The sequence below is a fragment of the Mustela putorius genome, unplaced genomic scaffold (assembly GCF_011764305.1).
Source record: "Mustela putorius furo isolate JIRA1106 unplaced genomic scaffold, ASM1176430v1.1 tig00004035_pilon_pilon_pilon, whole genome shotgun sequence".
Taxonomy (NCBI): Eukaryota; Metazoa; Chordata; class Mammalia; order Carnivora; family Mustelidae; genus Mustela; species Mustela putorius.
In genome coordinates this window covers 5658723-5686508 of record NW_025422171.1, presented here as the reverse complement: position 1 = coordinate 5686508, position 27786 = coordinate 5658723, and the positions used below count along the sequence as shown (strand labels likewise).

The window sequence follows — 27786 nt, the reverse complement described above, 5'->3', positions numbered from 1 at the left end:
TCCCGCTCGGTTTCCATGGAGACGAGCAGGAGCAGCCGCGGCGGCGGCGGCGGCGGCGGCGGCGAGGCTGTCAGCGAGCGCGGCGGCGGCGGCGGCGATCGCGCGTCCGCGGGGGTCTGCAGGAGGAAGGAGGAGGCCGGGGCCGGGACCCTCGCGGCAGACATGGACTTGCATTGTGATTGTGCTGCGGAAACGCCGGCCGCCGAGCAGCCGTCGGGGAAGATTAATAAAGCTGCTTTCAAATTATTCAAGAAGAGGAAATCGGGTGGCACCATGCCCAGCATTTTTGGGGTCAAAAACAAAGGGGATGGGAAAGGCTCGGGTCCGACGGGCATGGTGAGGAGCCGGACCCACGACGGCTTAGCCGAGGTGGTGGTGCTGGAGAGCAGCAAGAAGGAGGAGCCGCGCGGCGGGGGCGACAGCGGGGGCGGCGGCGGGGGTGGCCGCGGCGGCGGGCGGCCCAACCCGGGTCCCCCCAGGGCGGCCGGGCCGGGCGTGGGCTCCCTGGCCAACAGCTCGGTGGCGAAGTCGCACAGCTTCTTCTCCCTGCTGAAGAAGAACGGGCGAGCGGAGAACGGCAAGGGCGAGCCGGCGGACGCGAGCAAGGCTGGCGGCAAACAAAAGAGAGGGCTGAAGGGGCTCTTCAGCAGCATGCGCTGGCACAAGAAGGACAAGCGGGCCAAGGCGGAGGCGAAGGGCGAGCGCGCGGGGGCCCCGGGCGGCCTCATCCTGCCGGGCTCGCTCACCGCCAGCCTGGAGTGCGTCAAGGAGGAGACGCCCGGACCCGCCGGCGAGCCGGAGAAGCCCAGCAGGGACGCGCCGCGAGACCCAGCAGGTGAGCTCGGAGGGGGAGAGCCGGAGCCGGCCTCCGCCGATCGCGCCCACGTGCCGGACCGCCGAGAGGCCCACAGCCCCGGGGTCCCTAAGGCCGACAGCGCCCGGGGAGAGGACGCCGCGGGGCATCGGCGCGCCGAGAAGCCCCGGGCAGCCCCCGAGCTGGGCGCTGGGGAGGTGCAGACGGCCGAGGATGCCTCCAGGACAGGTGACGTTCCGGTAAAGACCGTCCCCCTTGTCGACTCGGAATGCGGCAGCGGCCGCGCGGCGGCCGTCCCTGACCCTTCCGCTGTTGATCCACCCTCAGACCCATCGGCTGATCGTATTTGTTTGATGTTTTCTGACGTGACTTCACTGAAAAGCTTTGACTCTCTTACAGGCTGTGGAGATATTATTGCAGACCAAGAGGACGAGGCAGGTCCCAGCTGTGACAAGCATGCCCCCGGGCCAGGCAAGCCAGTTCTCTCTAAAAAGAACCCCGGCGTGGTGGCCTACCAAGGAGGAGGGGAGGAGATGGCGAGCCCGGAGGAGCTGGACGACACCTATCTGCAGGAGTTCTGGGACATGCTCTCCCAGACTGAGGACCAAGGACCAGGGCCCCAAGAGGGAGCGGCCAAGGCGGCAGCAGCCCTGGAAACCAAGGTGGTGGCCGAGACGTCCAAAGACGCCAGGTGTGCGGAAGGGGTCAAGGACGTGTCCTTGGGCAAGCACAGGAGGCTCAACCGGATTCCCATCGAGCTCCATCCCAAGGAGGAGCCTAAACCGCCCGAGAAGGAGCAGCAGGAAGGCATCCCCAATAGTGACGAGGGCTACTGGGACTCCACCACTCCGGGGCCGGAGGAAGACGGCACCGGCGGCGGCAAAAAGGCGGGCATCCCCCGGGATAGCTACAGCGGGGACGCGCTCTACGATCTCTACGCGGATCCGGATGGAAGCCCGGCCGCAGTTCCCGCCAACGAGGAGACGTCCTGCTTGTCGCGGTTAAAGCCCGTGTCTCCAGTCACCATCACCTGTCCACTGCGAACACCAGGCAGTTTGCTGAAGGACTCTAAAATCCCTATCAGCATCAAGCACCTCGCGAACCTTCCATCCAGCCATCCCGTAGTGCACCAGCAACCAGTCAGGAGTGAGATGCCCAGAACAAAAATCCCAGTTTCCAAAGTGCTGGTCCGCAGGGTCAGCAACCGGGGTTTGGCCGGGACCACCCTCCGGGCAGCGGCGTGCCATGACAGTGCCAAAAAGTTGTGAGGTCTCCGAAGCCGAGGTGATGGACCCCATGTCAAGGAATACAACTTTCCCTGGAAACCACTCAAATAAGTTTTGTTTCTCCTAAAGAAAGGCTTTTAGGACCATCCCTGCTCCAGAGCCTAGACCGAGGAGGTGTCTGGGCCGCTAGCAGGGGCAGGATACACCAGAGAGGGGGAGCTACACGCGGGATTCTCCTCTTCAGATAAGTTCCCTGAGAATTATTTTCAAGCACTTTTAATTTTTTACCTTTAAAAAAAAATCACTTGTTTGTTGTTGTTTTTTTTTTTTTTCCTTTGATGCGCTGAACACTTGGAAGTCACCTTTACTTGCCTTTGCAGAAAACAACCTAAGTAAGCATCCTGCCATGACACTCGGCTGTGCCAGGGTCCAGAGAGGGCCTAGAGAAACCACTGCCAACACCAGAGGAGCCCCTCCTCTTCCATGACACTTTCCATCCTTCCTTTCTTCTTTTCCTTTTTCTTTACAGGGGGAAAAAAGAGAGAGAGAAAGAGAGAGAGAAAGAAAAGAAAAAGACCCTTTGCTGTATCACTGTGTGGAAAACACCTGCAAAGCTGAAAGAGCCAGGTATTTACCTGATGAGCAGAGGCGATCATTGATTGGCCCAAAACTTGCCTCCTTTTGGTTGCTGGGTATGCATTATAGGTCAGTATCTACCACCAGGACAATAAAGGAGCATTTCGGTTTGGTTGGTTTAGATCATGTGTTTGGGGAGAAAGAAGAAGCTCAGCAGAGCTAGTTTTTTCTTTTTCTTTTTCTTTCCCACCCGGTGAAGAAATGAGGATCAGGGAAAGATTTCACTAAAATGCCAATAGACACAGTATTTTAGTGTTTATAAACTGTAACCTTTTCATGTGTAGATAATGCATATTTTACAGTTTATCCAGCTGTTAACATTTTATAATCTGCCAGTAACCTCAAATTTAAAATCTGGTTTTATAACAAGTTATGATAACTGTCCCTGAACCACTGCTGTTCTTTTATGTACTGTAGCCTAAAGCAATTCTGTTTTTGTTTTATATGGGTTCTCTGGCTCTCAATGCAGGAAAAAACAAAAAACAGTCTATTGTGTTGATGTCCCAGAGGAATAGGTTCTGTCTTGTCTTGGGTAAGAGACTATTTGCTTCTCACTCCCAATCCTGGTTTTCAGAGTTTTTTACCTTGGTTATACAAATTTTGGATTCGACCATTCTACAACATGGGGAGTCCCAAATGAGGAACGTGTTTTAAAAACCCAGTAGAAAAATACAGTTTTTCATGTTATTTGACTTTTGCTTTATAGATTCATGACTGAGACAGGTATGTTCAGAATAGGATGCTGGCAAGCCTATGTATCATAAACACTCTATGTCAAGATTTGTTTTTGAAAAGTGGTTTCCTTATATGTATATTTTCTATTATTTTAGATGAGACATTTATTTCAGAACGGGTTACCATATGCCTGGATAGTTTGAGTGATTAACTGAAGCAGTTCCTAGAATGCTATTAGCATCTAATGATTATATAATATCCTCTTTGAAATGCAGTTCAGTGTGTTTAATCAAAAGACTGCAGCTTCTACTAGGAGTTGATTCATGATATGAGGAAGATTAGACATTTTCAAGCAAAACTACATGTATACGAATGGCACAAACATTTCTATATAACTCCCATTTTCCAGAGAGATTGCCTAAGTAATGAGCTAATATTATGTGCTTTCTAAGCTTGTTTTCTATTTTTTAAAGGAAGGAAAGAGGCAAGTTAAGTATATGGAAACCTATTTTAATAGTACAAAGGGAACAAAATAGACCCCAAAGGGAAACAAATTTGAGCCAGTAGCATAAAGCAAATCGTTCCCCATTTTAAATTTGCAATGATTCAATTAGAAGAGGTGGTAGAGATTTGTTGAATTTCTTTAGTAGTCAGATTACTGGCTTTTATTGCATTGTGTCAGATCCTTAATGTTAAAGTACTGATTTAATATTTAATTTCCTATATAGATGAGGTCCTATAATCAGGCATAGCCTTAGGCACTCTGAACCCACCACCAGGAATTCATAAAGCCACTCACACTCACACGTGCTTATGCACTCAACTGTGCACAAACTAACAGACAAAGGCATGTACTGTACACTTGGAAATATTCTACAGATTATTTCTGTCTTGAGAAAGGGATTTAAATTTAATTTCATGCTGATAGTACTATTTAGACTCCACATGCATTCATCTTCCCCCAGTGAATGTACAGAATATAAATTTTTATTTCTGGCCATAAAACAAAGAGTGTTTATTTTCTTCTTGTGCATTTGCTTGTGAGGGTTATCTTCTCCTCTGTGTGAATCCGTGACAGAGTTTTATTTATTCATTTGTTCGATTGTACAGAAAAGTTAAAAGTATCTGAAGTACAGATGAGAATATTCTAACAGTAAATGCAATCTATCGGCAAATCTATTTTGTTAGGACTGGGACAAAGTGTTTTCTGCTTTCACAGTTTTGGGGGCTCATTCCTGCCATTTTACCACTATGCTGTGTCTTCTTTTTACAAGTAAAGGGAAATGTCAGCAAAGCTCCCTTTCATTTCCCCCGCCTGTCAATTAACCAGTTATACAAGATGTAAAATATTTTCTCTTTTCATTATTTTTTTTCCATATGTTTTCCACTTTTTAAGAAACTCTCTGTCTTTAAGAATTTCACCCACACCAGGCAAATGAAGGATGCAGGCAATTAATTAAACAGCCTCGGTAGCTAGCTGGGAAATCAGGATCCATGCAGAAAGCCTGCGTCTTAACCTTTTCCACCCACAGACAAGGGTTCACAGTTGCTTTTTTTGTGCCAAGGGCTACTTTCTCCCATTCATGTTCCTGGAGATTGCTTCCACCCACCCCAGCATTTTAATAGACGTATATTCCAATTATTATTAATACATTTCCTAATTCGGCCATATTTGCTGATTTTTTTTTGTAATGGGAAGGATTAAATATGAGCTGATGACACCTTTGCTGTGTGTGTATGATTCTGAGATGCTAGTTCATTAGGTCTCTTTTGTCAGAGAGCTGGACAAATTAGAGGGGGAAAAAGTCAAATCAATTGTTGACCATGAATTTATCAGTGAGTTTAATAGCTTTGCACAAAGACAGCCTGACTTTAATAACTACATTACACAGACAATGTTCCTTGAACTACTCTGACATCAGTACTAAAGGCAGTTGGATGCTTTTACATTAGCACCGGCTGGAAGAAATTTTACTATAGTATTGTCAACAATGGCAAGAGGAAAAAGATTTTTATTATTTCACCTAATAACAACAATGAAATATAGGACAGTAAGGGCTTCCTTTAGATATGTTTTCCACAAATTATCCGCCTACTTAAATACAAAGTGTTTAACATCTATGAGAGTGATGACTTACTGGGTTTAAAGTGTTTCTTCCTTAATTTCAAAAGTAGTTTTGAAGTATTTGCATTTAAACGAATGTTCAAATAACCCTTTGCTTACACAGTTACCGAGGTAAAAGGACTATATTAGGTATCGAGATTTCTTCATCATCTTTCTGTGTTTTCATTATTTACATCTTTGTCAGATTAGTTTTCAGAGCCTTTTTACCATTAACTTTGTATGAAGAGATCAATTAAAGTAGATTTCTCTCCTCTCCCTTCGTACCCACCATGTTTGATGTTTGCTTGGTGCCCTCAGATAGCCGTAAGGGGACACTTCTTAGGATGGTGGCATCTTTTGACACTTGCATAGTGGAATACATTTCCTGATTGTAGTCATTCCAGATTTCTCTCCTGAATGATGACAATCTGGCCTTGGTCCCCGTGCTGGGTTTCTACGAAGGCTTGTTACAATATCTTCACAGATACTTTGCTCCCCTTATCATTCTTAAGAAATTAATTCAAGAATTTTAGACTCTTAAACCTAGAGAGAACGCATCATAATTGCCTCTTATCACCACTGGGAATGGCCGGTTAAAAGAGGAGAAACCCAAATACCTTGGCCTACTCATTTCCCTCCCGCTTCTTTGCCAGACAGACCAAGGGATGAACAGCACAGTTCTTATCTGTGGAAACTCGGCCTTAAGAATTTTTGATGGCTTTCGCACAAATACTTATGACTGTTTGGGACCCAAAGCTAGCATGGAGGACCGGTGGTTTATATCTCTGTGTGGGAAAGCAAGAGGTCAGCATTTACTTCATAAAAGCCTTTGCACTGTGCTAATTCTTTAAAGGAGATGGTTTGTTGCAACTATAGCCACTTATAAAGAATGTTATCTCACTCCAGGCAGTGCTGTTAAGGAGTGATTCAGAATGGTAGTTTCATGATTATGGAAAAGTGTTCTTTCTCAAACTGAAAAAAGAAAGATTAAAATAGTCACAAAGCCTTCAGAACGGAAACTGGACACATTTTACGACCGACGTTTACTTTAATTCAAGGCAACCTGTGTTCATGAGGCATATACTGTTTCTAATACTTTATAAAAACCCCTTCAATCTGGGCTCACACATAGCTATACTGTGATTGGACTTTCTTAACATTCCTGAAAAATATCTTTATTTTTCCTAGTTTGTTTTTTTTTTTCATTTGTTGTCTATGGTTTGTGAGGTGGAGAAGAATGGGGGTGAACTTGAAAAGGAGTGGTATGGATTGAGCCACACAAATTCCTCTCAAAATAATAATAGCAATTATAACAATAATGAACATTTGCTGAGTATTTGCCAAGTGCCAGTGATCGCTAGGAGCTTTACAGACATTGACGTGGTCCTCTTAGCAGCCACGTGGGTTAGGCAATATTATTTCCCTAACGTGCCATCTTCAATTCATTCTTTTTGTTTGTTTCCATCCCATCTCATCTCCCCCCTTCCCCATTTCCTTTTTCCTCTTTCTCTCTCTCTTTTCCTCTAGCTTCTGGGATGGTACCATAAGCTCTTCAGTAAGTTAGAGTAACATAAAAGCTAGGAACTGCTTCATGTCATGGCCAGTTCACCTGCAGTAGAAACAAAGCTAACCCATGCCATGAAGCTGAAAATCGGTGTGTGTCTGAGACAGACAGGCAAACACTCTGCCTTCCTTTGACAGTGTCCTCCCCTTCTCAGGATTAACACCACAAATACAGACAGAAGTCTCTCCTGTTGTCATGGTAATACTTCTCCCCTGTAGGATGTGGGTCACTCCAAACACGTTGTCCTCGCTTCTCTACCATGAGCCCGGTCTAGGCTTACTCTGGCTGTTCCCGTGGTTTGTTTAAATGGCGACTCGCTGAGTCGTACCTTGCCTTGGTACAATTCTGAACTTCAGAGATAAGCTCCTGGCTCTTTCCAAAGTAGTGCATCCTACATTCTGTCTGTGGCCATTGCATCCTGGCTCATATTTTCTAATTCATTAATTCATTCGACTAATATTTGTTAAAGACCAAGAAGTCAGCCATCGTGAATTTGAGTATTTTATATTGAAGGGAAATACCTAACACATACTGTGTGTTTTCTCTGTGGGGGAGGATGCTCTGTGCTTTCTTTGATGATGTTATTGCCACTGTTACAAGGACCATGGACAGTGGGTATTGGCTCCATCCTGCATAGGAAGAAAATGAGGCTCACAAAGGTGAAATACCTTGTCCCAAGTCACCCATTTCCGAAGTAATGGGCATAATTTGAATCTGAATAGAGAAACCTAACTCTATAGCTTCTGCTTCAATTATACATTTTTAGTCATATGATTCAATTTCTGTAAAACTTGTTTTAAGTAAGAAACTGATCAAAGTTTTGAACTGCAAGAGCCAAACCAGATGTGTATATTTGTGGGTACCATCCAACTAAAGGCTATTTTAGTTAAAAATGAACTTGTGGGGTTTTTTTTTGTTTTTTGTGTGTGGTGTTTATTTTTTGGTTTTTTTTTTTTTTTTTTAATTCTTTGATGGCTTTTATACATGCAAGCCTAGCTTAGAGCTCAGAGACTAGCAGGGTTTTTTCTCACCTGGGCCAGTCAAAATTGTGGACTATATTCATCAATTACTTTAGAGTTACATATAAGCAGGTCTACGTACAGATTTTGTGATCTGATGTCTGTTTTGCCAATAATAAAACCAAAAACAATTTCAGTAGTGAATCCAGCAGCATGAAACCTCTGTTTCCTCCCACTCTGATTCTGTTAATACTCCCAGTATTTAGGGAAAATCCATTTGAAATTGCATCATGGTCAGAATTAAGGAGGTTATTTTCCTAATATATGGCCTGCCTACACTTGGTATAATGCTTTTAAAATCAATTTGAGACCTCATCTTAATGAGACACAGTGGAAGATTTCAATAACAGGTGGTCATTCTATTAAAATGTAAACTGGAGTAATTTGTGGTAATTAATAATCGGTAGAGTAATTTTCTGCTTTGTGTGAGAAGATAACATTTTTAATAAAATATAGCCAAGGTGACTGGTTGTCAGAGACATACTTAGCTTTCTCAGATACCTACCTGGATCATCTAGTAAGCTAAGGCAGAGATATGAAAAATAGCTGGTCAGCCTGCATAGGGGCAAAGAGTGGACACACAGTAAATACTTGTAACACAGTATTGAAATGGTCCTGAGTAGCCTGAAGGAATTAGAGAACTTTCTCAAATATCTACATTGCAACCATTTTTCCCCCACTACACAATTATTTCTGAAGAAAGGACGAGAGATTCTCATAAAGTAATACAGGACAAATTCTTATTGCTTCCAGAACAAATTTAACTGAACATGAAGGATCTGAGCGAGGTCGTGTTATCAAGAATATCAGGGAAAATGGTTCTAATGTTACAGGCAAAGCAAATTTTTGCCATTTTTACTTGACTCCAGCTATCTACCAGGCTCACTGCTAACTTCAGGTTTTTGACCAAGTTATTTATATGGAATATCTCAGCGTAATATAGGGCATTGCAGGTTATTTGAAAATAATGACAAAGAAGATCCAGATGAGAAACTCCATTTCTATAATTAGTTTTCCTGAAAGTCAGGCATGTCTTTGAGGACAAGCTTTTGGCTGTATTATTTTTGTGCACAGGAGGAAAATTGTTAGTAGGTTTATAGATATTATTTTTATAATAGAATGTTAAATTCCCCCCAAACATCAAAAATTGTCTCCTAGAACTACTCTATGTTTTTAAAACTTGTTTTAACAAAAGATTCTAAATAGCAATAGGATCTTTTCTCCTTTCTCCACTCCAATGATTTAATGGGATAAATGAACCAATGTTTATATTTTTAAACCTGTAAATATTTTATTTTGGGTATTTTGTATATTTGTTGATATAATTCCATTTTGTGCATATGTATCATTGTGCATGTTGCTGTTTTTGATAGTCACTCTTTTAATGAATGTAAGAAGCTTGGACTAATAGCACTTTCCTTGTTTCATTCAAACATCTTAAAATGCAAATACAACACTGCCATTTTAACTGTTGTGTTTAATTCAGTCAATAAATTTTGTTGTTCCTTTACATTTAAAGTCAAATCTGTTGGTTGTTATTTTTCCAGGAGGAATTTTATTTCCAGGCTTTTCAGTTTTTAGAATTGACACTAATGATGGTGATAATGGCAAGGTGATGTGTATGTATGATAGTGGTGGAAAAACACATGGTGGACCTGTTTTTTTTTCCACACTTTGTAAACAAGTGAGAAATTATTGTTTCGTTTGGGCAGTTGACTTTCAAAAGCTTTGTTATTCCGACGTGGATCAGATTTCTGAGCCTTTTACTCAGAAAATCTCCATTCCTCATAAGCTCATGCACAAGAGGCCAGCTAATCTGTTGTGATTGTTAGGAGCAGCCAACTGGAGTCTTTTATTTATTTATTTCTTCTTATTAGTTTTCAAGATTTTATTTATTTATTTGACAGACAGAGATCACAAGTAGGCAAAGAGGCAGGTAGAGAGAGGAGGAAGCAGGCCAGAGAGCCAGATTGAGGGCTCGATCCCAGGATGCTGGGATCGTGACCTGAGCCTAAGGCAGATTCTTAACCAACTGAGCCACCCAGGTGCCCCCAGAGTTTTTTAAAAGTTGTTTTCTGGCTTCTATTGTTTTGTTTGGGGGCGGGTGGCATTATTAAAAAGCAAAATTCAACTGAGTAAATTTGAAAATCGTATTGGCTTCATTAAACAATTCATGAATTGGGCAGCATCCCTTTGGACAAGTAGAGAGATATTCTGAGGAGTTGTACAAAATAGAGGGGGGTTTATAGGAAGGAGGGTGGGGCAAAGAGCTATTAGTAAGAGAAATAAAAAGGATTATTTCAGGCAAGGTCACCTTCCCTTAGGGGGAAGGGCAGTGGGTTTTATTAGGTGGCTGACCTCATCTTCCTTTGGGGGATGGAGAGGGCCCATGTAGCAGATTACCTTTGAAGTTGATCAGAAAATTCCTGACTAAGCAGTTAACACTTACACTTTCTGGGGGAGGCACAGGCTAGGTAATAAGTCCTGCTTTGGTGACTTGGCCTGTCACCATTTGCTGCCATTTTGGACTGTGATTTTCGTTGGAACAGAAGTATGTTTTCACTGTGTACGTCTAATGGTTTAAATCCATACTAGTTTGAAACTCAACGTAAAGACTAGTGAGGTTGTGCCTTTTTATATTCCAAAGGGAGATCTGATTCATCACAGCAAGCAGAGTAAATATACGTCAGTAGAACCACAAATAGGGAGATAAAAGACTTTCAAAGTCTCTACTCCCTTTTTGTCCCACTTCCCCCTTTCTCCCAGCCCCTTTGACTTCCCCCTCTCTTCTTCTCTTGTCCTAGAATTAACATGGAAGCAACTCGAAATAACTGAACTTGATTTCCCTTTAATGAGGCAATGAGGAGGCTAAAGCTCATAGACCCTGGGAGACGACTCACCCTAAAGTCTTTGAAACAGGAAGTTGTGGTATAAAGCTTGGAAACCAAACAGAATGGGTTTGAATTCTGGTTTGGGGACTTAACTGCCCTCTGGGCAATTCCCTTAACTTCTGTGAGCCACACTTTCCTACTCTATAAAATGAGGATAACAAGATTTAATTTGGAGGGTACTTGTACCATTATTAACTTTCAGAAAGAAAGAAAGGTATCTAAGATAGTATGTTTTTTGCATATGTTCATATAGTTCCTCTTGTTTAAAAAAAAAAAAAAAGCATTTATAACAATTAAAACCTCAAGGGCTGGAGTTGAAATATTCTTGAACAGGGAACTTGCTTTGATGTACACAGATAAATGTGAACCTCTTGGATTGGGATGGGGGTGTAGAGTGGTGAAGTATGCTTATATACAAACAAGGAAACCAATGGGAGTCAAGGTGGTATCTTATTCTGAGACACATTATTCGGAAATGAAAAGCCTGCAAACAATTAGGAGAGACTAGGGAGGGAAAGCCTAGTCTTTATGGAAGAAGTCAAGAAGAGTTGTTGAGCTTTTTGGAGAGTTGGCAACTAAAACAACAATGACCAGATACAATGGCACTAAAATCAGAAAGGAGCTTATTCCCCCAGATACCAATCAACAGGCTGTAAGAGACAGCACCACCATAACTGAGATACTGGGTACCTCAGGTAGCTGGGCGGTTTAGTATACCCACAAAATGGAGAGAGATCACTGATGTGTTTAACCTGGGGGGGAAATTATCTATATGGGTTTGAGAGAGAAAAAAGTAATTTAAGCAAGAGGGCAATTGCCTCTACCATTGCAAGCCATGGATGAACAAGTTCTGTGCTCTGAATTAGCCTCAGTTCCTGAACACTTTTCACAGAGTAAGCATCCACTTTGCCCTGAGTGGGATGTGGGAATCTGGGATTTAATGACTACACTATTTTCATATGACATAGCAGCCAAACTCAGTCAGAGAAACCCATCTATTCTGACACAGAGTAGTTGGCCACACCGAACATATTGAGATACATTGGTCTCCATTGTGAGCCTGCACAGGACAGTTTCAAGGGCATACACAAATTTCTCCTTTTATGTTGTTTTCACTGTGTGAAGAACTTTAAGCTGAAGGTTTAGAATCCCAAGGAAATAAATGTGAACCAAAGGGGAGTGAAAACGTGTGTCTCAGAAGGAAGAGCTTAATGTCATAAATCCAAACCAAGAGAACAAAGCAATGGAAAACTGCCAATGAATTTTCCTATCCACCTATGCTTTGTACTCACAGACTCCTGCCCGCTCCAGGATATGTCAGGTGTTCATGAGCCAGCAGGGAAATGAAGAAAAGCATATTCCCAAGAAAAAGTAGAAATCTGGATGAGGACCAGGACCCGAGGCTACAGACCCATCCCTTTATCTTTGTTATTCTCCAGGTAGAAACAGCAAAATATGTACTTGTGTTCCATCAAGGAGGGGGTTCCCATTTAAGATCATCTAAGATTTTATGCTTTTCTGTCTTCTAGATCTATAAGTTGAGAGCTTAATTTCCATCTCAGCTCCTGAGATTTCTAGATTCCCCATGCCCTGCATAAAAGTGGCCTTTTAGTAGTAATTGAGAGTCCTTGATGGTTGTTCTTGGTGCCAGAGTCTGCCTGCATGTTGGCTTTGTTGCCCAGGGGATGTAGGCACTTTCTAGAAAACTCTGGTTCTCTTAGGCAGGTCAGGGACAACTTTTGCCAGGCGCTCCCGTGGTCCCACATCTTATGTCATAGTCTAGCTGCAGCTTTCCATCTTGTGAAAAAGTTATATCCGTTGTATGCAGCAGAAAATAGATTCATGACATTTGGTTTAACTCAACAACCATGGACTGTTTAACGTGTTGGGATCATGCTCAACTTGGTAGGTATGAATGAGTGAGACATAGCACTCTCTGCTAAGGCCAGTTAAACTTCCCAACAAATACCCTGAGTGCAGATCTCTGCACTCATTTCTTGGAGACCCTCAACCTCAGACATTATTATTTCCATTTTCCAATGAAAAAATGAGGTTTGGAGATCTTACATATTACTGGCAATACAGAAGTTTAGATAGAGTTTTAAAATATCCTTGTACAGAACACTTATAAATGGCAGACAAAGTTCATTTTCATTTCTCTATATGCATTGTTGAGCTATCACAAGAGGGAGGCTGGAAATCCCCAGATGTTATTACACACTGATTTGTGGAGGCCTAGAACTTTCAGTTCCATGGTTCAAGAATGGGATGGGGGCCAAAGAGAAGACAATTATATCCACAATCAGAGCAGAAGAGATGTTTTATAGACCTTTTTGGTATTGAAAGAGCAAGCAGGCACAAAGTCAGTAAGGATGAAGATTTGAGAAACACTTATATATTTGGATATATATATAAAATCTTGGATCAAACAATTAAAGATTCCACGTACTTTTCAAGTATAAATAAAATTTATGAAACTTGGCTACATCCTAAGCCATGAAGTAAGTCTTAAGCTTAAAAAACAAAAACAAAAACAAAAAAAACAGAACATGTTCTTTTACTACAAGTATGCTAGAATTTAGTAGAAACAACCAAAACCACTCCATATACTTGGAAAAAATTTTAAATGAGCCTTTCAATAACTTACGGATCAAAGAATGAATGAGAATGGATACTAGAAAACAATTGGAAGTGCATAATTATGAAGACATATATTAAAACATGCAATATAGCTAAATGTTACTTAGAAGGAATTTTATAGCCTAAAATGCTTAAAACAGAAAAGGTAAAAGGCTATGAATTAATGAGTTTAGAATCCATTTTAATCAGATGTAAGAAGTTGGAAAAGGAATAACAGAATAAACCCATAGAAAGTGTTAAGTAGGAAGTAATATAAATTAGCAGAAATAATGAGGCTGGAAACAAAGGTACTCTAAAGTGGATCAACAAAGACAAAAATTGATTCTTCTGAAAATCATCTAGTAATATGTATTAAGAAAAAGAAAAGGTAATAGTAAGATTTGGAATGGGAAGATGGGCACAACTTCTGTGTGCCAAAGATAAAAAGATAAAGAATGCTATAAAGCTATGCCAATAACTTTAAAATTTAGACAAAATATGCCAATTCTGAAATATGTATAAATTGCCAAAAGTGACTTGAGAAGAAATAGATGACGTAGAAAGTCCTAAAACTATTACAAAGGCATGAAATTGGTAATGAAATCTGTCTCTTCCACTCCAAACAAGATGGTAAAACCAAGTGGCAGAACCAATGTTCTACCAAACAACTAATGGTCAAATAATCTAATCTAACACAATCTCTTTAAAAGAAAGAGGAACCATTCCTTGTTACATATACCTGAGGAAAATTAAAGCCATATCTCTATTATGAAATTCAACATTTCCATATAAGCTACTTGAAAATTGAATCTAGTAGTCTGTAAAACCAACATTCATCATATCAAGTTGGGTTTATTCCAGGAATGCAAATATGGTTCAACATAAAAAAGTCTATTACTGTAACTTACCACATGAAGAGATTAAAGGAGAAGCATATATCTTAAAGCTGTAGATTCACCTGCCTGAAGGTGCTTTTTAAAGTTCTTTAACAATTCTAGAATTTGGACACCTAATTCCTGTCATGTTCTTAAAGCATTTAAGACAATGGGGTTCTTTAAAAACTTGCAATGTTTTGTCTAATAACATTATTTAAGCATTGCCCATATTTCCTTGAGTCTAAGGTTTTATAGATGCACATTCTCTTATATGTCATAAAGAAAAAAACAATTCAGCAATTATAATTGTGAGATACCACTGATTCAAATATGTACCCAGTTTTAGAGATGTAAAATTGTGAAAATATGCACCTTAGGATGGATGTAATATTGGTGTATTTGTCAAAAGTTTTAATAGTAATATTCTTCACTTACCAGTTAAGTGAAGCTTTATGTGAAAAAATATGGTTATCTAAATTTTGGGTCTACAGATATCAAATGTCCATATGTTAGGAAGTAACTAATATTTAGTGAACAACAAATCAAACAGATACAATCAAGGTCTCAATGTTTAGGAAAATTGTATATTCCTTTTTGCACAGAATTATATGCTTTTCATGAAATGAACATGAACAAACTTCACATTTATACTGGGTCAGTTTTCAAGCCTCCCACTTCAAAGAAAATGAAGACCTGTACATCCAACATCTTTGCTTACCAGGCCCTCCAAGTTGGCAGGCAAGAATACAGTGATAATCGAGAAAGATCTTTCTCTGCTAGCACCTCAGTGTTTCCCAAAAGACACCAATTTCTCATAGATCTATGTCTTGCACTTACTTCCAGATGGTAATGTGTTTTTTAACAAGCTTCTAAATCTTTCTTTTGCCCATGGGACTACATTTCAGAAGATTCTTGTCACATCTTATTTTCTCAGCCTGACAGATATGCAAGCAGGCCTGATGCATGACCATATCCATCAATTTGCGCCTGCCGGGTGGGTATCAGGTAGATTTCTTCTGAGTGGAGAGCCCCATCAACTGGCAAGTCCAGGTCCTACATTTTGTTCAAGAGAATACTGGTCTTCCCATGATGGTATCTCTCAACCTGTAGGTCTTTAGATAGTCGCAAAAGGTGAAACCCACTTGGCTCCATTCTTTCTGATGGTCTATAGTTTCCCCACCCCAAGGACTTGCATCTTTTGATCTTTCTTTTATGACTGTGAGTTTTGGTTTTAAGCTTTCCTTCTTCCTACCATCTTTGTTTTTTGTTCTAATAAACTGCTCTCATACTGACATTTAGCCCAGAATTAGCTTCCCAACAGTTCGTTTGTTATCTTATAGTGGAAAATCCACATAATACCTGCTTTTTTCTGGGAGGATTATCCTGAGAGTCTTGCATCAATAAACTAGTGTTGTTAGGGATTGTGATAGAGTAAGTCTGGTCTTGCTTCCTGAAAGATAACCTGGAAATCTTTGGAATTTCCGGAAAGACTGGAGTGTCTTTGTTATTCATGGTCGGCCCCTCCTCCACACCGGAGCTTATGCTAATGACTTAACTCAGAATGGTACTGGTTCTGCCAGAGAGACCATCTTTGTGATCAGAAGCCTGGGGCTCCAAGCCTTGTGACAGCAGCCTGAGGTCCCACTTCCAGAGAGGGGAAGGGGGCTGGAGATTGATTGAGTTCAAGTTTGAAGCCAATGCTTTAATCAATCACATCTAAGTAATGAAACCCCAATAAAATTTCTGCACACTGAGGAGCTTCCTGGTGGTGAAGACCACCAGAGAAACAGTGTTGTTCTGGGAGGGGTGACAACCCCAATGCCATGAGACCGGACACAGAAGCTCTGTGCCTAGGATCTGCCAGACCTTGCCCTATGTGACTCTTCACTTGGCTGGTCCTGATTTGTATCCTTTTTCATAATCATAATTGTAAGTACAGCACCTTCCTGGGTTATGAGTCATTTTAATGAGTTATCAAACCTGAGAGGTTCTTGGGAACCCCCTCCCCCAAACTGGTAGCTAGTTAGTTAGAAGTGCAGGTGACCAAAGCTGTGGCAGGCATCTGAAATGAGGACAGCGGGGGACCATGCTCTTAACGTGGGGAATCTATGCTGGCTGGGAGTTGCTTGCATCAAAATTGGATTACAGCACTGCAGAGATGCAATAATGAGGGGCTTAATCTTATCAGGCCCAAGAAACACTTTCAAAAGAGTTATTTATGTTATAGTGTATAAATAAAGAAATAAAAATTGATACAAAATCTCATAACTTACATGCCCCATTGATCTACCAGCTACACTTGCTTCCTAGTTATTTTATGAGGCTGTTTCTCTGAACCTTTAAAGAGTTACTTTCCCACTCCCTGCTTGTGGCTTTAACTGGACATTCTTCGAAGGTGTGCTTGGAGGGGCTGATCTCCTACGGGGCCCAGAGTGGCTGGCCATACTCTGGTTTGGGGATCCAGAGAATGGCTTGGGCAGAGGGGAGAGGGTCTAACATCACCCCATGGTATTCACAGGCCTGAGAAGAGATGAAAAACCTGGGACTCCCAGCCATGCTAGAAAATGCAAGCAAGATGATCCAACACCTGGAAAGACAGCTCCCCCACTGCTGCCCACCTGATGGACAAAGGGTAGAGATGTGAGTGGAGTCTGTGTTGGAAAGAGGGAGGGTTCCATAGCCCCAGGTGTTGCCCAGCGTGGAGCAGGGGAGGGCTTGGCTGGGTTGCCATGTCTGGTGTCCCAGTTAGCACACTTCTGGCCAAGGAAAGGCTTAGCAGACTCGCTGTCCTCTGAGTGACTGCCCTGGTATAGGCGAGAGACACAAGGGAGACCGTCCATTTGTGAAGTCATTGGGGTCAAAAAGTCCAATTGGGTCCAAGGAGCATTTGCCCTGATGAAAAGAACTTCCACCATGAAAGAAAAGAAGGAACCATAAGGTTCTTTAAGCCTAATTTCAACTGTTATAAATGTTTGAAAGATTTGGAAAAACGGTTTTCAACTTTTTATCACCCATTTGGGTGAACACGGTTCCTCCTCTTGGTGACCATCCAGGGGTAGAGAAGGAAGGACGGTTAAGGTGTAGACCTTGAGAGAGGCACGCCATGTACAAGGAGAGACCACTCCAATTTCTCAATAAAGTTCTTAGAAGGGTTTTATTGAAGAGTTTTCTGGAAAGTCAGCATTAAATATTTTGTCTGTTACTCCCTATCTTATTTTTCTTGACATAACTGTATGATGTAATATGAAGAAAATGTCATGTTTTTCCAAGCCCCATAGAGTTGTCCCTGGCTCCGGTCTGCTTAGCTCCACATGCAGCGTGAATATCTCATTTCCCATGGCACCATGAGAGGAAGAGCCTGGGGGCCCCAGCTCTTCACACGGTCATGAAGGCCCCATGAATCTCACACGAAATTCACTGGTATTTTAGGGAAACTCAAGACTAACCAGTAATTTCAGCTGTCCTCCCTGGTTTACATTAGGAAAAATCAATGTGTATGTTTCCTTCCCCAGGAGCTGCTAGGTAATCAGAGCAATAGCACCAACACAATAAATCTCAGTGGCTCTTAGGGTGATATGTAGCAGTGAACACAGGTCAATATACAGGCTTGAGACATTTTTAATTTTTAAAAAGTCAGAAAGCAACACAGTTGTGTTTTGTTTTTTTGAAGATTTTATTTATTTATTTGACAGAGAGAGACACACTGAGAAAGTGAGAGAGACAGAGAATACAAGAAGGGGGAGTGGGGGAGGGAGAAGGAGGCTTCCCACTGAGCAGGGAGCCCCACGTGGGGCTTGATCCCAGGACCCCAGAATCGTGACTGAGCTGAAGGCAGACTCTTAACGACTAAGCCACCCAGGCGCCCCACAGTTGTGTTGTTACTAACATAATGTAAGTGACACCTGGAGTCACCTGGTCCTCCGAGTTTAAATGCCATCCTTCCAATGACAGGAAATCCAGTTAAGCAAGGAAGTAGTTTCAAGAAAGTTCTCTCAGCCTGATCCCACAGGGGACTCAGGAGAATGTATTTCACTGCAAAGTCTATCCCACTTTGAGGCCAGTAGGCTTTCTGTATTCCTCACTAGTGAGCCATTAACTGGGATACCAAGCAGCTTTTTCTGTATTCATTGGCCATCTGGGTTTCTTTTTCTATACACTACCTGCTCCCGTTTGCCCCTTGGCTTCCCCACCTCCTAAAAGAGCATGCTCTCCCACCATCCCCAGAGAGGCCGGTTCAAGGGTCTTCCTAAACAGGTGTCTCTCTGTTAGAAATCTGGTGCAAGCTACTAAAACAATTTCCCGGGTGCCTGGGCGGCTCAGTGGGTTAAGCCTCTGCCTTCGGCTCAGGGCATGATCTCGGGGTCCTGGATTCAAGCCCTGCATTGGGCTCTCTGCTCAGCAGGGAGTCTGCTTCCCCGCCCCCCCCCCCCCCCCGCCTGCCTCTCTGCCTACTTGTCTTCTCTCTCTCTGTGTCAAATAAATAAATACAATCTTAAAAAAAAATTATAAAACAATTACCCCACCCCCGCTACATAAATAATTAAAGAAGAGCCAGCAATAAAGGAGCGAAGAGAGGGAGGCTGTGGCAGGTGCTAGCAGAGCCCTACGCAGGTCCCCTGGGAGTCTGTGTCTGTGAGGCTAATAATGACTCAGATCCACAACCTTCTCTGAAGTTCTGCCTGCCAGACTGGCACTAGCTCTCCAGGCCTGCCTGGAAGCTATTGGCTGGAGAGGGTTCCAATAGCCCTGCTCCCTGGGCTGAATATATGTGACTGTGCTTGAAACCTCTGACTTATGAGGTTTTAAATATCTAGGCATAGGACTCTTTACTACGAATTCATCAGCGACACTGCCAACTGGCACTGAAAGTACAATCATTTTAATGTTCACACTAACCCTGTGAGCTAAATCGGCTGGGGACAGAGTTTTTGGAACTAGAATTCCAGAACTTTTAAGCTGGAAGGCCTCGGAGAGAATGTAGTCTAACCCCTTTATTTTACAAATGAAGAAACTGAGGTCCAACGATGGAAAAATGATCTCCTGCTGGTGAGTGAGGTTCGTGGTGAGGGAGGGGACGGGTTTAAAGCCAGAGCTGAAGTCAGTTGCTTGTCTGGTTCTCCTTTCCAGTGATGGATGGATGGCGAAGAGCATTTCAGGCTTTTGTTACGATTCCGAGTAAGTTATCCACAATTCCTGGACAGGGTCTTCTTCATTCAGGAGGTGCAGGGGAGGATGGAAAGATACAGGTTCAAGAGAGATTCAGGAAGTAGTAGCAATACTTGATGACCAAGTGGGTATGAAAGGAAAGACAGAGAGAGAGAGAGAGGGAGATAGATGACAGACAACTCAGGAATTTCTGATTTGTTAAAAGATAAAGTAATTCATTATAAAAGGCAATATTGAGCAAAAAGCAATTTTTTTTTATTTTTTAAAGATTTATTTATTTGACAGAGAGACAGCAAAGAGAGGGAACACAGCAGGGGAGTGGAAGAGGGAGAAGCAGGCTTCCTGCTGAGCAGGGAGCCTGATGTGGGGAACAACCCCAGGACCCTGGGATCACGACAGAGATGAAGGCAGATGCTTAACAACTGAGCCACCCAGGTAACCCCAAAAGCAAATATTAAAGATGAGTTCCTTTGAGGTAGGTTGAGTTGTAATGTTTTCAGGACCTTGAGATGAAAATGCCTTTAAAGATAGGAAACTCAGTCTGGGTGGGAATAGAGCTTGAGAACATTTTTTGATACCAGCAGATAACACTAGGTCATAATTCATTTGTTCCTCTATCCCTAGAACAAGTCTTAAGAAACTGGTTGTAAGATAGTCACCTACTTAAATCTGTGTGCCTCTTTCCCAGAAGATAAACTACACAAAAGAGAAGAGAAAATACAACCTCTACAGAATTGATCAAAATCATGCTTGCTGGGAATTAAGACAATTGAGATTAGATAAAACCATTGAAACTTCCTTAGATGAAATAAATGGATTGTTGAAGATCTCAACTGAAGATCCCAAGAATAAAGAGTAGAATCTGTTCCTAAAGAAGAAAAACAAATATAGATAGATAGATAGATGATAGATAGATGATAGATTTTTTTAAAAAGATTTTTTATTTATATATTTGACAGTCAGACATCACAAGTAGGCAGAGAGGCAGGCAGAGAGAGAGAGAGGAGGAAGCAGGCTCCCCGCTGAGCAGAGAGCCCGATGTGGGACTCGATCCCAGGACCCTGAGATCATGACCTGAGCCGAAGGCAGCGGCTTAACCCACTGAGCCACCCAGGCGCCCTGATAGATTTTTTTTTAAAAGATTTTTATTTATTTGACAGAGAGATCACAGTAGGGAGAGAGGCAGGCAGAGAGAAAGTGGGGAGGTAGGATCCCTGCTGAGTTGAGAGCCAGATACAGGGCTTGGACCCAGGACCCTGAGATCATGACCTGAGCTAAAGGCAGAAGCTTAACCCATTGAGCCATCCAGGCACCCCTAATAAATATATTTTTTAAAATATTTCCTTTGTGGATAAAAAATACCCGTGCCCACCATTTTGACAAAATTAGTTGGATTATCTGACAGTGAACAATTCCATTTTCAGTAGGAGACCAGAAGCAATGCAAGTCATTTCTGAATGTTGTTTAACGTGTTTTTAGACAGGGAAGACAAAAGACAGTGTCCTTCCTCATTCTAAAAAATCCCTTTAAAAAAATTCCTTTCAAATGGACTGTCTTTTATTGACTTGAGCTTTCTATTCCTTTGGATGAAAATAATCAAAGTAAGGTTTTTGCCAGACCCAAGGGTCCTAAGCCAAGTGAGTAGTTGAAGCCATAGAAGTAGGTGAGATTATCTGGAATCTGAACAGAAGGCAGGAAGTAGAATTCTGGTATAAGGGACAGCCCTTGAATTTGCCTTTCCAGCATCCATTCTCTCCTTTGGCTAACAACATACTACTTCCTCTGAGGACACCTCCATTTCAATATCCCTCAGTTCAGCTTGTTCATATAGAGATGGCCCTACATTTTGGACCCAGGATTGGGCACAGCACTCAAATAGGGTCTGCCAGAGCCCTGCACCCCAGTCACAATGGTGGATTCAAGGAGGAATGCCTGACTCACTGGTCCGATGAAACATCATTCTATATCTTCTGCTAAAAGCATTTGGGAAAAGGGGCTCTCCATCTGCTGGGGGTGGGAATATGAGCAGGGAATTGCTCTTGGCAACTAGTCACTGCAGGGAGATCTTGCCTGAGAGAGGAGCAGTGGGAACAGAGCTACAAGAATGAGATAGCTCCTGAGTGACCAAACTCTGGCACCCAAGACCATGGGCACATTGTGACAAAGCTAGCTCTGTGTTTGAACTTTTTGTCTGAGCCAATAAATTCCTTCTCCTATTAAAGGCAATTACAACTGTGACCACAAAATTTTGCTTGTGACCAATTAAAAAAAAAAATCATGATAAAAGCACTTCACATTGACATTGAGGATATGTTTCTTAAACTTCAGGCTCTAAATTTTGCAAACACATGATGATGCAGCAGATTGATTAGCCTGACACTATCCTGCTTACCCCCCTTTTCACAGTGCTGAGCTGGAAAGTTAGAAGTGACATGTCCCACTCCCTTTGAAGCCAGGCTTCTGCATGAAGGTTAGGCTTTGCAAGGAAGACAAGCTTAGGGAGAGACCTTGATTGGAAACCGGGTCACCCGAAGACAGAGGACCTTGTGAGGGACTTGACCCAGAGGGAGTGACATGGAGAAAGAAGCTTGGGGTGCAGTGCACCTCTTTGCTGTCACAGTCCCTGCTGGAGCTGCTGTAGTTCTGGTGCCAGCAGCTCGGTGGCTTTTATTTGGGAGTTTTCTCACCCGGCAGGGGCAGAGCCATTCTATTTTATGTTTAGGCTTCCTGGAAGTTCCACGCTCCCAACCTTCATGTGAACTGTCTGTGCTCTTAGGAAAAGCCCCTTTTGATTCTCCTAGCTGGAGTGTGTTCTCCAGTCTGTTACAAACAGCCTTGATCCATACCATGCAAAGTACATGTTTCTAGGGAAACAAACCATAAGCTTTGTCCATTTTTCAACAGGTTTTGTTGTCCAGAAAAGGCAACCCATTTGTTGGCTTGGGGTGGGGGTTGGGGAATGGAGGAAGAACCCCTGAAAAGGAGCAGTAAGATCTATGAGGGAAGAGCTCAACAGGCCATTTAGAAGAGGATAAATCAGTAGGATCAACTGTTGCAGAGGAGTGAAATGTTGAAATTAGGCCACTGCACTTGGCAGTTTCAGGAGAGCAGAGGGGCAGAATTCTAATTGTCATAGTGAATTGAGTAGTGAGTGAATGATAAGAAAGTACAGGGAGTAGAGAATATTTTTGGAGGCAAACCCATTGTCAGGTGAAGAACGGGGATGACAGACTGATGTTCAGAAGAAGGAAAATTGTTTTTCTTTCTTCTCTTTCTTTTTAAATCCATACACTCAAGATAAGAGCCTCTGGAGCAGAGACTGGAGAGAAAAGGAAGAGGGAGTCACTGAGAAAGCCGAGTCCCAGAGGAGGGCCGGGGGACAGGCATCCAGAGCAGAGGCGGTCCCGCTCACTGTGGGCAGGAGGACGTACTCCTCGGAGAATATTCCAGCAGCGGCGGAGGTGCGGGTGTCTGAGAGATCAGAAGGAAGTGTGGCCTCTGGGCCGCTGGCTCCTCTCTCTCAACGGAGGAGGGGCAGACCACCTGCCGACGGGAGCAGGGTCCTGACCGGGTCTCTGCATGAACCGCGAGGGCTGCTTCGGGCGTGGGAAAGACCCTGGGATGTGTCAGGCTCGGCCAACAGCAGGTGACAAAAAACCTTGCTCAAACCGAATGGAACAAAAGAGAAACGCCCGGTCCATGCAGCGAAAAGTCCAAGGACAGGGCCGCAGTCGAGGAGTTCGAACAACGCCGTCAGGGCTTGCTTTCTTCCCCTCTCTCTGTAAACGTTGGCTCCGATTCTCAAATGGCACTGCCCAGTCCCTGACAACGGACGCCTCGTGGGATCAAGCGCAACAAAACAGCCGAGGTTTCCTCCTGGACGGGCCTGAATCCTGGCAGGGGCCTGGCCTGGACCCATCTGGGTCTTCAGCGCTTCCTTGACCCAATCAAGGGAGCCCGGGGCTTGAATTACTCTGATTGGCTAGCCCCGGGACACGTGACCTCCTCTGGTCCAATCATTGCAGCAGGGGAATTTCGGCGGAGCTGAAGAGCCAGCCCTAAAGCCTGTGCGGGAACCACCGCGTTCAAACCAAATTTCCCCGAAGGGCAAAGAGGCGGGTGGGGAAAATCGCTGCAGGGGAGTCAAGGAGTTAGTGCAAACTACAGGCACTGGTTTAGGACAAGAAGGACTCATCTGCCAGGGAGGAATTGGGGATGACTGACCGTCTGAAGCAGCCCCGTGGGGACTCGGAAGGGGAAACAGTGAAATAGGAATAAAAGGATTGTGAGGAGCGTCCTGAGGCTAGCACTAATACCTGGCTGAGTCCGTCAGCATCCTTAGGAGACCTTCCCCCCGCCTTTTATTTTCTTTCCCTTTTCTTTCTTTCTTTCCTTTTTCTTCCTTTCTTTTTTTTAAGATTTTATTTATTTATTTGACAGAGAGATACACAGCGAGAGAGGGAACAGAAGCAGGGGAAGCAGGAGAGGGAGAAGCAGGCTCCCCACCAAGCAGGGAGCCCCATGCGGGGCTCGATCCCAGGACCCTGGAATCATGACCTGGGCCGAAGACAGACCCTTAACTGATTGAGTCCCCAAGCGACCGACTTTCCTTCTTTCCTTTCTTTACTTTTTCCTTTCCTTTCCCTTCCTTTCCTTTCCTCTTTTCTTTTTCCTTCCTACCTTCCTTCCTCTCTCTCTCTCTCTCTCTCTTTCTCTATTTCCCTCCCTCCCTCCTTTCTTTGTCTCTCTCTTTTTCCCCCTCCTCCCTCTCCCTCCCTCCCTCTCTTTCTCTCTCCTTCCTTCCTTCCTTCCTTCCTTCCTTCCTTCCTTCCTTCCTTCCTTCCTTCGCAGCACTTGGTAGCCAGCCCCGCAGTATACAGGGGGAAGCAGAAATGCTAATAGAAATACACCCACTGCAGACCGAGGTCTAATCAGGTTGCCGGGTGCTCCACATCAACGACAGCGCATGATTCATGGGAAATTCCTGGCTTGGCCTTGAATGCACTCGTTGAGGACATAGACAGACGGGAGAAGAGGAGCAGACCTGCGCGGCTTCCTGTGCAGGCAGATTTACTCCTGGGAAAAATGTAATGACATGCCTTGGAATGATTCCCCAAACAGTGGGGAACAAGGGAGGGATTGTGACATGTGTGCATTTTTGGATTTGATATATTCCTCTTAATCACATGTAGCTAAGCCAGCACTTAAAATAGCTGGGCCACCAGGGAACTGGCATGCCACTTGCACAAACTCGGCTTTGAGTGTTAATTTTAAGTTGCTCCCTTTAGGGTGTTCTTAATAGCAGCAATGTCTCTTGATTCCTGAACTTATCCCCACCCACAGTCTCTATTTTTCTCATTCACTCCTTACAGTAACGAAAATCTTCTCTAGCACAGATTTATAGTTGAGTCAAGAAACATTGAGCCTAGGGCGCCTGGGTGGCTCAGTGGGTTAAAGCCTCTGCCTTCGGCTCAGGTCATGATCCCAGGGTCCTGGGATCGAGCCCCGCATCGGGCTCTCTTCTCCGCGGGGAGCCTGCTTCCTCCTCTCTCTCACTCTCTGCCTGCCTCTCTGCCTACTTGTGATCTCTGTCTGTCAAATAAATAAATAAAATCTTTAAAAAAAAAAAAAAAAGAAACATTGAGCCTGGTGGTGAAGTGGGACAATGGGGGTCCCCAATAATCCCTGTAGGACGACTTTGAGAACAGACAGGGAATACATCAGAGTTTGCGGATGGAGTTAAGTATGTATCATAGAAAGAGCAAGAGAGTGGAGTTTTATGTGGTTGCTAGTGTAATCTTTCTAGAACACAGCTCTGACAAGAGCCTGCCCTCTGCTCACTTTTTTTTTTTTTTTTCAAATTAGGTTTGCACAAACACTCTTAATACATACAGAATAAAATTCAGAATCCTAGGCATGGTACTGTAGATCCTTCAACATCTGTCCTCAAATTTTCCTTTCATTATTTTAATTTTGTATGTTTATTTTAATTTTTTAAAGATTTTATTTATTTATCTGACAGACAGAGATCACAAGTAGGCAGAGAGGCAGGCAGAGAGAGAGGGGGAACCAGGCTCCCTGCTGAGCAGAGACCCTGATCTGGGGCTCTATCCCAGGACCCTGTGATCATGACCTGAGCCGAAGGCAGAAGCTTTAACCCACGGAGCCACCCAGGTGCCCCTATGTGTAAAGAAAGTCTTAGACAAGAAGGTGGCAGCGGCAACTGGGGCCTTGGGCACCTTGCAGGAAGGTCGCACTTGCTGGCTCAGTGGCTGCTTGCTGTGCCTGGCTTGGCCCTGAGTGGAGGCTGCCCTGGGATCAGAGTCCCTAGGCTGGGTGCCAGTAGCCAGAGCATTGTCCAGATGAGGGGCTACAGCTTTGAGATGAGGACGGGAGGCAGGTGCAGTACCTGGAAGAGGAGAAACAAGGAATTGTGGTGCTTGGAATAAACAGAGCTTATGCCAAGAATTCATTCAGTAAAAATCTGATTAAAATGCTCTCAAAAGCTATAGATGCTTTAAAATCTGAAAAGAAAGTGAGGACAGTGGGGCACCTGGGCTGCTCAATTGGTTAAGCATCCAACTCTTGATTTCCGCTGAGGTCATGATCTCATGATTATGAGATCCAGCCCTGCTTGGGCCACCGTATGTGGATCCTGTTTAAGATTATCTCTCTCTGGGGTGTCTGGGTGGCTCAGTTGGTTAAGCGGCTGCCTTTGGCTCAGGTCATGAACCCAGGGTCCTGAGATGGAGACCTGCGTTGGGCTCCCTGCTCAGCGGGAAGCCTGCTTCTCCCTTTCCCACTCCCCCTGCTTGTGTTCCCTCTCTCGCCGTGTCTCTCTCTGTCAAAAGAAAAAATAAATCTTAAAAAAAAAAAAAAAAAAGGATTATCTCTCTCCCTCTCTAAGAATGAAAGATAGAAGGAAAGGAAGGAAGGCAGAAAAGAAGGAAGGGAGAGAGAGAGAAGGAAAGAGGGAAGGAAAGAAAGCGGGGGAGGGGAGGAAGGAAGAGAGAAGGAGAGAAATTGTGGACTGTTAAGTCAGGAGTAAAGTCCCAGAAATAGTCTGTGCTGGTGTGGACTTGATGGAGAGTGAGAGCATCAGAATGAATCCCAGTGAATTTGGTCTTTTGTCTCCGAAATAAGAGCAGCGATTAATGAAATCGGTGGGCACTCAGTGACTGCCATGGGCTATCGGGATGTCCCTGGCCAAAAGCTCATCTTCTCTGCATGGGCACTTGGTGGTCAATAAGCCAAAGCAGTGGGCTTGATCAGCCATGTTCTAGAACAACCAGGAGGGGGACGCTGCCCACTGTAAGGCCTTGGACGTGAGTGGCAAAATGAACAATTAATCAAGGGGTGGAGGTTGATTTAGTAACAAGATTAGCCATAGAAGAAGCTTGTTATGCTCAGACTATTCCGACGAAAAACAGGTTGAAGGGTCTTCTTGCTATTAGGGGAAAAGGCCTCCTCACTATAAAGGAGAACAGAAGAAACAGAAATCCTTAAAATGCCAGGGTAGCAAATAAATGCACTTCTGGAAGTATCTTTCAGATGCACATATGCTTCAGCACCTGGAATCCCAATGACCAAAGTGAAGAGCCCATTATCTGTGCGGTGAATCAAGCATCTGAAGTGGACCCATATGTGTATTTTGTTCAAATGTGTATCATGTCATATTTATTCAGTTTTACAAAGGTAGTCATGTATACTGTCAAAAACAGATTCAAGATTCAGCACACATTTTTTAAAAACATTTTATTTATTTGACAGAGGCACAGTGAGAGAGCGAACACAAACAGGGGGAATGGGAGAGGGAGAAGCCGGCTTCCCATTGAGCAGGGAGCCTGATGTGGGGCTCGATCCCAGGAGCCTGGGATCATGACCTGAGCCGAAGTCAGACACCTAAAGACTGAGCCACCCAGGCATCCTTTCAGTACACATTTTCAAATACCTCCTGTGTGCAAGGCTTGCTTTTCTCAATTTTTTTAAAGTGAATAATTTACATGTTGCACACTCTAGGAAATAATGCTGATTATATGTCTACTGTGCCACAGTATGAAATACAGTTATTTCTCTATACCAAAAAAAAAAAAGCAAAGAAGAAAGAAGCAAAGCAGGCAAGCAAGCCAGTCTTGCCGACACCCTGAAAGCTTCTGCCACCATGCATCCCCATGTGAAGTTCAATGTAATGACCACC

At 43.6% G+C, this 27786-nt stretch overlaps 1 protein-coding gene and 1 pseudogene across 2 annotated transcripts; both read left to right on the top strand.

The window, feature by feature from the left end:
• On the top strand, positions 1–9556 carry AMER2 (APC membrane recruitment protein 2). 2 transcript variants are annotated; one of them, XM_045072398.1, is made up of 2 exons: positions 1–835; positions 1214–9556. In XM_045072398.1, exons 1-2 carry the CDS (start codon positions 16–18, stop codon positions 2080–2082), a joined length of 1689 nt encoding a protein of 562 aa, XP_044928333.1. In that variant the 5' UTR covers positions 1–15; the 3' UTR covers positions 2083–9556. The 2 variants fall into 2 exon arrangements, with proteins under 2 accessions (XP_044928333.1, XP_004774417.3); XM_004774360.3 differs by having other exon boundaries at positions 1–9556.
• Positions 6121–27115, top strand: LOC123389806 (annotated as a pseudogene).
• The last annotated feature ends 671 nt before the right edge of the window (positions 27116–27786 follow it).